Source organism: Canis lupus, chromosome 20 (genome assembly GCF_003254725.2).
Source record: "Canis lupus dingo isolate Sandy chromosome 20, ASM325472v2, whole genome shotgun sequence".
Lineage (NCBI taxonomy): Eukaryota > Metazoa > Chordata > Mammalia > Carnivora > Canidae > Canis > Canis lupus.
This window is the reverse complement of record NC_064262.1, coordinates 24,165,507-24,178,585: the sequence shown is the minus strand read 5'-3', so window position 1 is coordinate 24,178,585 and position 13,079 is coordinate 24,165,507. Positions and strand designations below refer to the sequence as shown.

Sequence of the window (13,079 nt, the reverse complement as noted above, 5' to 3'; positions counted from 1 at the left end):
TTAAGCACTTAAAGGCAGACCAAGAACACCACGTTGAACTTCGACATAATTAAGAAATACCTCTCTATTCTATTAAGCTACTGGGAATTTGGCAGTTTATTGGTTATAGGAGCTAGCATTATCTAACATGCCAAAACAGAAAAAAACAATCAAAATAAGTCACAATAAGAAATAACACAGCCAATCTGGGAATTACCATACAACCATTAAAACATGTTTTTTGAAAAAAAAAAAAAAAAACACAAAACTTAAATTTGGGTAATGTTCATGTTATAAAATCTTTAAAGGAGAATTACAAAACTATATACACTGTTATTTTCCCAAATTTAAAAACACTGTCTCTCAATTATGTTTATGTACATATGTACATAGGAATTAATGTTGCTGGCTGAATGAATGAATCCATAAGAAAAATGTTAACATTAAGGCAGGTTCCCTCAGATAATAGGTTTTGAGGTGGTTTTTACTTCTTTGTACTTTTTTTTATCAAAGTCATTGAGCACGTTATTTTCATAATCAGGAGATTTGTCTGTTTACATATAAGATCTCATTAAAAAAGGCGACTACATCCAGACAGACAGATAATACAGAGCTAGTTCCTATGCCCATTTAGCCCATGCAAAATTGTTCTACATTTACAACTCTATAAGCCACCCTCTGGACATTCAGAACTACCAAGCTATATACTGGGTGAGTCAAAGACCCCAGTGAACAATAATTCACAGGAAAATCCTGGAAAAAGAGACCACGTAGCAACATAACTTCTTTGTTCATTCACAATGAAGTAGCTCTAAAAGACAGTTATTAAATAACTCCATTAATGACAGACTGGGAAAAGAAAAAGTGAAATTATGTCAGTTACCGTGGATACATAATCATGGGCATGTGGAGATCTAATGCTATTCAGAACTAGTCCCTAAAGGAAAACATTTCCCTCTGGTTTAAATGAAGATTACATGAGATCATGCTTACTGAAATGCTTAACATGATGCCAGGCACATGGCAAGGGGCCAAAGGTTAAATGTTATCACTATTATTTTTATTGGTTAAAATGTGAGAATAATTAATCTTTGTTTTACTATACTGCCAAAACTCAAGTTGAGGCAATGACTTTCAAAGTACTGTTCTCATTTATTTTTAAGGAAAATGACATATGCACTTCCATAAAGCCTGCCTGTCCACAACCTGTCTTCTCTTGCCTTGCAATCTATTGGTCTCCTGCTGTTTCTACCCAGTGAACACCACAGGACAATTAGGGAAAAGATGTTCTAGCACAGAGAAATTCTTAGGAAATGACCAGAGAAGCCCATTTATATTTGCTCAGAAAAAAGGGCAAGGACCATTTTTTAAAATGGGGGATTTCTTTGGAAAAATATGTACAATAGGAAATAATACTAAAAGCTACAAACTGTTGAATGGTTTCCTTTTCATAAAGACAGGTAAGGAAAGCCTTTAATGTCAATTAAGGTGTTTCTTTAAGGATCATTTATAAGTAAACATGATCACGAGCAAGTGAAAATTTTCTGAGTAACGATAATATTTATTGAGCATTTACTAGGTCTCAGGACCTATGCTAAGCACTTTTTTGTCTGGATGAGTTAGAGTTTTTAGCAGAAATCAACAAAAAATAACTCTAGCTGAAATATGCATGAAGTAAATTGCAGAAAAGATATTGGGGAGGTATAACAAGGAGGTGGAAGAATCAGTCTCAGAAAATAGGAAGGCATCAAAGGAGTCTAGCAGGAGGCAGGAACACAGTCAAATCTCACCACAGGAAATCACCTATCTTGTGAGGACACCATCATTATTCCTAGGAAGCAGACACTGCTTCAACCTCTGAAGGACCACACTTGCCAAGATTCTTTCTTCTTTGCATTCCTGATTCCACACTTAAAATAATGAACAGCTGATATGAAGGTAAAATAAAGATTTACTATGCAGAAATCAATGTTATTTTCATCTGCCCTTAAAAGACAATCATGATCATCATCTCAACAAAAAGGACGTGAGATCTTTTTGCAAGATCCTAACCACATAATGTGATATGACAAAACCACAAATCAAGGTTTGCCATAACATTTAATTGCCTGTAGGATTAATAGTACATGTCAATCAGTAGTCAATGGATAGAATGGATAGTCAGTTTTCTTTTTACGTAAAATACAATTCCTTAATGCTGTAAGTAATTCACCAGGCTTTAGGATGTGATTATATAAAACTCAGAGAATAAGTTATCATATTGACAAATGGAAACATGTTGTAGCTGAAAGCAATTCAAAGCTAGCCAAGTTCAATAAAAGCTCCTTATCTCCATTTTAGGATGCATGTCATTAGCTCAGAGAAGATTAATTTTTTCATTCATATTTCAATTTCTTTCCTGGCAAAAAAATAAAACTATGAGTTTCTGAATTACAATCTTCTTGCTTAATCAAATGTTGAGAGTCTCATATCAACATGATTGGAATAATTAATAAATTAAACATATTCCTAAAACTAAACAGTAATGGTGCTAGATAAGTTTCAACTATACTTATACACAATTACACCATTAAGACCGGCCTTTGAGTTACATGAGAGATACATTCTTTCATTCATCTTTAAAGAGAAGTGAAAGGCAATGTAGAAATTTGTTATGCATACAGTAGGTATTCTGTAATTATCTATTGATTGTATACATTAAATTGAATCCATTGAGGAGGAAAGCATAATTAATAAACCTTCTAAGAAAATTGTATGCTGGGGACACAATGCCCTCCTTAAAGCATGATTACAAAAGGTAGTTCATACAAACTGCTGCAGAAAGAAATATAATAATCCACGTATTAAAAACTTAATTCACCAAACCAGATTTACTGTCTCAATCAGACATAAGTCTATTTTCTATGCAAGAAAATGAGGTCCTCACTCAGTATCTTATCGTTATGAACTGTGTTTCACAAAAAGGTTTGCATTACCCATTTCAAACAAATGTTCAAATGAACAAGTTTTCCATAACTATATGGCAAAACGTTCTATTGCCCAAAGAGATACAACAAAATGAATCATTAAGAAAATATCTGCAGATTACACAGTTTCTATAAATTGTGCCTTAGAACCTGCCACATCTAGTTTTAATTCAATCTTCTAATTTTATTAATATGCATTTTCCATCTTCAACATGCTGACTCACACATAAAAATCTCCTAAGAATATCATCATTAAGTTAGCAAAGAGGAAAAATGCCTGGGGAGGAGAGTAAATCTAATCTGGCCGAGCAGAAATCCTATCTTTGTCGTTTATTAGCTGTACAACTTTAGCAAGTTTTTAACTTTACCCCTACCTGCTTCCTTGCTTAGCAAAATAACAATACTACACTAACAATGGCAACATTTAGGGAAGGAAGGGAAGATGATGTCTTAGGAGGAGGTTCCCAGGCTTAGGCTGTCCCATGAATACAACTAGATAATTATTTTCTCAACCTAACTATGCCAAGAATCTATCTGAAGACTGGCAAAACAAACTCCACAACTGAGGGTAAAAGGGAAGCCACGTTGAGGAGGGTGGGAAGTGCAGAGAGACACTACCTGGGAGAGAAACAGACTGTGACTGCTGTGGTAGAGGGGAAGCCACAGTTGTAGAGACGAGAAACAGACTAGCACACAGGAAAACACACGGGGAAGGCGAATCCCTAGGGCAATTACCTTGGAGGGTGAGAGAGCCCAAATTTCATGGATGTTTGCAGCCAGTGGGACTTAAAGCCTAGAATTTTAAAGGTCAACATGCTTGGCTCTCAGAGAGCTCAGAAGACACTGAGACTTCTCTTGGAGAAAAGGCAGAGCAATAGCCGACAGACATATAGCATGGAAACAGCAATCTGAAGAGCACCTAGAATACACTGTAGAGGGATTAATTTCTCATCTTGGAGCATGGCCCAGAGGAGCAGTATTTGTGGAGGGACCCCTCCAGGGACAGGTGAGCTGGCGGGCACCATCTCCTTAACGTCACCCTCAGCAAATGCACAGGGCCATCTGTGGGAACGAGCACAGTGCAGATATTCACTACCAAACTTGCTTGCACCAAGCCCTGACTGCCCCCACTCCCTCCCCATCAGCCCTGCATCCTGGCAGAACTGCTCTTCCCAGTGCAGAGGGCCCCGTTCCTAAGAAGACTGGCCCGTACCCCTGCCCACAATACATCTCCCACCCCCAGGAAGTTTGCAGAGCCTTGGTTCTGGTGGCAGCAGCAACAGGTATCATTTCACAAACAAACCACAGTACACCTACTTAAAACTCACCACATTCAGGCCAAGGACCAAACACTACCTTCAACAGGCAAAAAGAGCCTCTGCAGACAAGGGGACTGGAAGATAAAGCAGCCAGACCAAAACAGAGGAGCACATACAGCACACACTGGAGACACTCTCAGAAGCTCCAGACCCTCAGGAACAGGGTATACCACATGGCAAAGCATTACAGGAGCTGATCTTCATAAGGCTATTACCCTCAAGAATAGGCAATATAGCTGACTTTCCCTACACAGTAAAAGAGGCACAGAGACTTAGAGGAAATGGGAAGACAGGAAAATGTATCCCAAAAGAAAGAACAAAACAAAGCCATAGCCAGAGATCTAAGCAAAACAGAGATAAGTAACAGACCTAATAAAGAATTTAAAGTACTCATCACAAGTACACTCACTCAACTTGAGAAAAGAGTGGAAGACATAAGTAAGTTCCTTAACTCATGAGAAACACACTTGATGGCATGAACAGAGTATGGAAGAAGTAAAGGAACAAATCAGTGACTTAAAAAACAGAGTAATGGAAAGTAATCAAGCTGAACAGAAGAGAGAAAAAAGAAATATGCAAAACAAGAATAGACTTAGGCAACTCAGTGACACCATTAAACATAATAACATTTGTATTATAGGAGTCCCAGAAGAGAGAGAAAATGGGGCAGAAAATGCATCTGAATAATAGCTGAAAACCTCCCTAATCTAAAAACTTCCACAGAAAACTCTCATTAAAATCTACAAAAGTGGATCCACACCAGGACACACTGTAATTCAATAGGCAAAATATATTGATTTAAAAAGAATGAAGTCACATCTACCATGCATGTATCTTTTCCAACTACAATCCTATGAAACTAGAAGTCAACCACAAGAAAAAATCTGGAAAGACCACAAATGTATGGAGGTTAAATAACATGCTACAAAAAAACAAAACAAAACAAACAACAACAACAAAAAAACATGCTATTAAACAATGAATGGGTCAACCAAGAAATAAAGAAAAAATTTTAAAGTACATGGTAACAAATGAAAATGAAAACACAATGGTCCAAAACCTTTAGGATGCAGCAAAAGCAGTTCTAAGAAAGAAGCTTTTAGCAATACAGGCCTACCTCAAGAGGCAAGGAAAATCTCAAATAAACAACCTAACCTTATACCTTAAAGGAGCTAGAAAAAGAACAACAAACAAAACCCAAAACCAGCAGAAGGAGGTAAATGATAATGATTAGAAAAGAAATAAATGATATAGAAACTAAAAAAAATGATAGATCAAAGAAACCAGGAGCTAGTTCTTTGAAAAGATAAATAAAACTGATAAATCTATAGTTAGATTCATCAAAAATGCTAAAAGAGAAAGAACTCAAAACCACAAACAAAAAAGGAAAAATAACAAAAAATACCACAGAAATACAAATTATAAAGAAATATTATGAAAAATTACATGCCAACAAATTGGACAACCTCGAAGAAAGGGATAAACTTCAAGAAACATATAACCTACCAAAAATGAAACAGGAAGAAATAGAAAATTTGAACAGACTGATAACCAGCAAAGTAACTGAATGAATAATGAAAGAACCTCATCAAACAAAAGTCCAGAATCAGATGGCTCTATAGGCAAATTCTACCAAACAGTTAAGGAAAGTTAATACTTATTCTTCTAAACTATTCTAAAAAATAGAAAAGAAAAGAAAATGTCAAAATTCATTCTATGAAGCCAGCATTGTCTTGATACCAAAATCAGATAAAGATTCCACCACAAAAGAGAACGACAGGACATATCCCTGATGAACATACATGCAAAAATACTTAATAAAACAACAGCAAACAGAATGCAACAATACATTTAAAAAAAAAATCAGTCACCACCATCAAGTGGGATTTATTCTTCCAAAGGTAGTTCAATATTCGTAACTGAATCAACATGATACATCACATCAACAACAGAAAGGATAAGAAAAATATGATCATTTTAATAGATGCAGGAAAAGCATTTGACCAAGTAAAACATCCATGCATAATAAAAACGTCAACAAAGTTGGTTTAGAGGAAACATATTCAACATAACAAAGGCCATATATAAAAAATACACAGATATCATCATCATCATCAATATGGGAACACAAGGAGATTTTCTTCTAAAGTCAGGAACAAAACAACAATGTCCACACCCACCAATGTTAGTCAATATGGTACTGGAAATCCTAGCAACAACAATCAGACAACAAAAAGAAATAAAAGGCATCTAGATCAGTAAGGAAGAAGTAAAACTTCCACTATTTGCAGATGACATGATACCATATATAGAAAACCTGAAACACTCCACAAAAAAACTGCTAGAACTGACACAAGAACTCAGTGAAATTGCAGGACACAATATCAATGTAGAGAAAGCTGTTGCATTTCAAATACCAATAATGAAGTAGCAGAAAGATAAATTAAGAAAACAATCCCATTTACCAGTTGTACCAATAAGATACCTAGGAATAAACCTAACCAAATAAGTGAAAGATCTATGCTCTGAAAACTATAAAACACTGATGAAAGAAATTGAAGACAACACAAAGAAACGGAAAGATATTCTATACTCATAGATTAGAAGAATATTGTTAAAGTATCTATACTCCCCAAAGCAAACTACACAGATAATGCAATCGCTATCAAAATACCAACAACATTCTTCACAGAACTAGAACAAACAATTCTAAGATCTATATGGAACCACAAAAGACCCCAAATAGCCAAAGTAATCTTAAAAAAAAGAAAACAAAATTGGAGGCATCACAATTCCAGACTTCAAGTTATATTACAAAACTGTAGTGATCAAAATAGTATAGAACTAGCACAAAAACAGATACATAGGTCAATAGAACTGAAAACTCAGAAATTAACCCATAGCTAGATGGTTAATCTTTGAAAAAAAAGGAAAGAACATCCAATAGAAAAAACAGTCTCTTCAATGAATGGTGTTGGGAAAACTGGACAGAAAGATGCAAAAGAATGAAACTGGACTACTTTCTTACACCTTAGATGAAAATAAATCTAAAATGGGTTAAAAAAACGTAAATGTGAGACAATGTGAGATAAAAATCCTAGGAGAGAACATAGGCAGTAACTTCTTTGACAATGTCCATAGCAAGTTCTAGATAGGTCTTCTGAGGCAAGGGAAACAAAAGCAAAAATAAACCATTGGAACTACATCAAAATATAAAGCTTCTGCACAGTGAAGAAAACAATCAAAAAACTAAAACACAACCTATGGAATGGGAGAAGATATTTGCGAATGACATATCTGATAAAGGGTTAGTATACAAAATATATAAAGAAACTAAGTCAATACCAGAACACAAATAATCCAATTAAAAAATGGGCAGAGGGATCTCTGAGTGGCTCTGCGGTTTGGCACCTGCCTTCGGCCCAGGGTGTGATCCTGGAGTCCTGGGATCGAGTCCCACGTCAGGCTTCCTGAATGAAGCCTGCTTCTCCCTCAGCCTATGTCTCTGCCTCTCTCTCTCTCTCTATCTCTCTCTCTCTCTCTCTGTATCTCTCATGAATAAATAAATAAAATCTTTTAAAAAAATGGGTAGATACGGATACACATTTTTCCAAAGAAGACATACAGATCACCAAAGGATAGTCAAGAGACACATGACAACATGTTCATCATCATTTAGTATCAAGGAAATGCAAATCAAAACCACAATGAGATACCACCTCACACTTGTCAAAATGGCTAAAATCGGGCAGCCCAGGTGGCTCAGCGGTTTAGCACCAGCTTCAGCCCAAGGCATGATCCTGGAGACCTGGGATCAAGTCCCATGTCGGGCTCCCTGCATGGAGCCTGCTTCTCCCTCTGCCTGTGTCTCTGCCTCTCTCTCTGTTTCTCTCATGGATAAATAAATAAGATCTTTAAAAAAAATGGCTAAAATCAACACAAGAAACAGCAGGTGTTGGTGAGGATATGGAGAAAAAGGATCCACTGTGCACAGAGGGTGGGAATGCAAACTGGAATAGCTACTCTGGAAAACAGTATGGAGGTTCCTCAAAAAGTTAAAAATAAAACTACCATCTGGTCCAGCAGTCACAACACTGGGTATTTACCCAAAGAATACAAAAACACTAATTCAAAGGGATATGTGGACTCCTATGTTTATTGCACCAGTATTTACAATACCTAAGATATGGAAGCAGCCCAAGTATCCATCAATTGACGAATGGATAAGAAGATGCGGGGTGTGTGTGTTATTATTCAGCCATAAAAAAGAATGAAATCTTGCGATTTATAGTGACATGGATGGAGCCAGAGGGTATCACGCCAAGTGAAATAAGTTAGAGAAAGACAAATATAATCTCACTTATACATGGAATTTAAGAAACAAAACAAATGAGCAAAGGGTGAAAAAAAAAAGAGACAAATCAAGAAACAGACAGAAAAAAAAGATGATTGAGAGGAATCTCAGATGGGTAAGTAGGGGGAGATAAAAAGAGAAGGTTTGGTACAACTGAGAGTTGACAAATTCCATTTGGACCAGGAGAAATGGAGACATTCATAAACAGATGGCCAACAGGCAACCAGAAAGGTGGGTTCAGACACAAAGAAAGACCTTTGTGAGAAAATCCATACAGATATTCCTGGAAATCATAGGTATCACTAATATCAACATTTTCAAAATATTTTATACATATCACTATATTTTAAACACATCCAAATATGAATAAAGTAGAAAGGTAAATACATTTCAATCATTTACAAACTTCTCAAATTAAAAAATGAACTCTCTTAACACATGATCCAGAAAATGCTGATTATCAAGTGTCCCTGATTTGTCTATGAATTTGAATTATGACAGCAGTGAGTCCCTTGGAATCACATGCTGATAATGATGATGATAGCAATAAACTCTTAGGTAACACCTTAAGCATATTATCCTTCTCTGTAACTTTTCTCCTTTAAAATATAATTGTAGGGCAGATTTTCAGGGCAATCACAAAGATACATGTGTGATCCAGCTTTAACCTTAACCTCAAATCTATTTAGTAAAGCTTTTGCTATTGGTTCTTGTCTACCTTGCAGCAATAAGCAAATCAATGCTATGAAGTTTTGCCAAATTCTTCTTGTTTTGCTCTCTAGCCAATCTCACTGACTTTTTTTATGTTTTCTATCTACTCGTTTCATTTTTAACCAGCTAGACTTGGTACCATCTCTTCTTCCAATACTTTAAATATTCCCTCTGATCAAAACTGTCTATTATACAACAAAAGCCAGAGGAGACCTTCCTTCCTCCAAAACTCCTCACTGAGTAAGAGAAGCATTACTCATTCATTCAGGAAATGAGGGGCTTGGATTAGTTCTCTATAATCCCTAAACAGGATCAGAGAGGCACTCCCACGGCCACACTGCCTAAATGAGTATCACAGGTATGTACAGGCCAAGGTACAGGCACAGCTGGGTCAATCTAATCCTTTTATCCACTTTGATTTTCTTAAAACCACTCCTCAAGAACCAAAATGGCTTTCTGAAAAGTTTACTTTAATGTTTTAATTTTACTTTTATTTAAACTTGCTTTATAGTCTGTCTCCCTGCCTTTACTCTGGCCGCAGCATATAAATGCAACCTTGTTAATTCCTGCAGAGCAAAAATTATGTCTTACAAACATAGTATATAATGTCCCAACTACAAAGCGGTGGCTAAATAAATGCTTATAAAACAAACCATCAACTAAGAAGCCAATTAGTTCAGTAAGTCCAAATTTCCATTGAAAATCAGAACAATAAGCCCTCTTTGCTGTGCTGTGCCTAAGTGGGGAGGGGCTAATAATCAGCTGGCTTCCAGAATTCCCTTAAGGATCCTTGGACCTGGAATGTTAGTATGTCAGCACATACTGGAAATAATGGGGAAAATGAAGACCAAAGACCAACTTGAACTTTACATTTCTTTGTTCTCATTACCCATTCCCTAAACCACAGGAGTATAAAACAAAAATGATCTTTTCATGTATTGGAATACTAACCTTTACTGACTCTATTCCCACACTGCAAAGAGGAGCTCCCATTCAGGTCAAGGTTGAATTTTACCATTTTTTTTCCACCATAAAAACCAATCTTGATAGTTTTTGAAAATGAAACCAATTTCCATTTCTTAAACTATAAGTCACTCTCAATTTCTACACTTAGCATCTAAAAATTACAAATTAACTACCTTCTAGAATGTAAATTCTAAAAAGAAAGAGGGCTTGCTTATCTTCCACAGCTGTATCCACATGCCTAATACATGTGGCTGACAATCAATAAATATTTGTTGAAGGGAAGAATAAACATACTTTTCAACTGACATAACATAGAAAGGATCTGGCATATAAGCATCTGGGGGAACTCTGTAAGGGAGATAAAAGAACAATAACTAGCTGAAGCACCTCATTGCTTACTCTTAAAAGAGCATAGAAAATTGGGAAATTGAAATATGGAGCCTGCCTCTATCTTGTACTCTCAAACTTTTGCTATAGTCGCCTGGTAAGGGCAGTTAGCAGATGCTCCATTCTTTACTTCTAGTGGGAAGCAGCTGTCCTCCAAGGCTGCAAGCAAAGAATACATAGGTATATCCTTCTAGTGTCCGTATCTATGCTGCCCAATATGGTAGCCACTAGCTCCACATGTCTATCAAGCACCTGAAATGTGGCTAGTGTGAAATGAGATGGGCTGGAAATTTAAAATACAAATCTGACTCCTGAAGAGTAGGACAAAATCTGGATGCACACTATGCCATTGATAATTGTTTTTACATTAATTACATATTGAAATAATAGTTTAGATATACTGGGGTAAACAAAATATATTACTAAAATGAATTTCACCCATTTCTTTTTAGTTCTCTTTAAGTGACCTAGAAAATTGTTAAATACTTTTGTGGCTCACATTCTATTTCTATTGGACAGTGATAAACCAGACTGACAGTAAAGTAAGAGAGCCTGTAAACCACTAGAAGGAATATTCATGGAAACAAAGTAAGATCTGATTCCTATTTTTTTATATATAATTGGAAAATTAGTTAGATTTTTTACCACATACCAATGTACAGTCTCCCTTAAAGGCCCACAACAGCATTGGGAGATAACACACTAGCCTTGATTTCTAGATAAGGAAACCGAGGCACAAAAAGGAGAAGGCACTTTTACAAAGTTTTATAGAGTTGGTAAATGGAAGGGCAAAACCCTGACCCAAAGTCAGCCTGGCTTCCAAATGCATGCCCTTCCCCTTCCTTTCCTCCAGTTACTCAGAAAGAACTTTCTACGTGTTCTAAAGGCTTCAACGAGGATGCCAACCATCTTTCCCACCTTACCTAGCTGTGGACTTCTGTTTGACACTCTATACCCTTTACCCTTATTTCCCCCAGCCACTAAACCCACAGATCAAGAGAACTATGTGAAATGATGGTGGAAAAATTCGGAAAAATTACCAGAGTGACATCCATCCCATACACTGGTATCTCATGAAAAAGAATCACATTTTCCTAATTGGGCTTTTTTGCCTTTGCAATTCAAAAGCTCTCCATCGTACCTGTTGCCATTAGTATAACCTGCTACAAAGAAATTTACCTACGAGTTCACTCCTACCTGTGAAGTCACTAATTTGGGCATGTGTTATTTCACCTGTTGTGAATTAGCTTACTTAGTTTCTTAGCAGCCTCCAGAGCTTCATTTGCAGTATCTGCTACAAAGAATCTTTGAACTTTGACTCCATTGTCAGACATCAGTTTCTTGCTCTGGTATTCCTGCAGGTTCAGCCATCTTCGGGGGGTTAACTGAACTGCCTAGAGAAATTGAGAGAGACAGGTAAGGATACTTAAAAATAACAAGAAAAATAACAGTCCATATATGTAGCCAGTCTTACACTCTCAAATAATGATTAGCAACACAGGTATTTTTAAAAGGAGTAAAAGACTATATAAGTTCTTCAAGCTTAATTCTACACACCCAACAAATGAATGCAGGTTTAAAGAAATAGTAAGAACTGAACAGGGTATATTATCTAGTTAACAGGAATGCACCAATGTTAACTTCTTAGTTTTGACATTGAACTGAAACTATATAAGGTGTCAACATGAGGGCAAGAGGAGGAAGGGCACACGAGACTGTTGCACTTCTTTTGCAGTTCTCTGTGAATCTAAATATTTAAGAATAAAAAGTTATTTTTAAAGATGTTAAGAACTTTATTATATAGGATATGTCTCCCCCTATCCCCGCCCCAAATAAAGTTCATAGCACTATTTTAGTAAGTGTGTGCACATCGCTAATCATCACTGGGTATCTCAGAACATTTTTTAACCTTTTGAAGTTCAATGGGCCACAGATTAGCCCACTTCTTTACCATAGTTTTTAAGGGAATCTAGGCACAGTCATTATGTACTTAATGATATTCTCTTTCAATCACAAATTTGAGGATTGTAACCTGAAACAATCATCATTAATTAAACTATTTCCTAAAAACTATACGTTCTGTATTAAAGTAACTTTCCTTAAGCATTATGTAGAAGTGGTTTTCCAATATGTACTATCAGTTTTTAATCTGTGCTGAAAAAAGTAATCAAAGAGCAGAACATGAACAAATAAACTGTTCTCATTTTATCCAGTAAGACCAACAGCATTCCCAATCAAATCTCTACAATCCATTTTTAAAAGGAAAAAAAAAAGAAAAAAATGAATATACCAAGTTTAAGCTCATTTCCAATCATGAGTCATGATGCAAAAAACCACTACTTACAGTAGGTAAGATAACAATGCCCTGAATGCACAAACCAAAAAATCAATCATGCA

General features: G+C 36.1%; 1 protein-coding gene across 1 annotated transcript in view; it reads right to left on the bottom strand.

Moving 5' to 3' along the window:
- SUCLG2 (succinate-CoA ligase GDP-forming subunit beta) overlaps nt 1-13,079 on the bottom strand; it is a 254,313-nt gene that overhangs the window by 190,012 nt on the left and 51,222 nt on the right. The window contains exon 2 of the mRNA XM_025456519.3: nt 11,935-12,076. Coding sequence (XP_025312304.3) covers nt 11,935-12,076 — 142 coding nt within the window. The remainder of the gene's footprint in view (nt 1-11,934; nt 12,077-13,079) is intronic.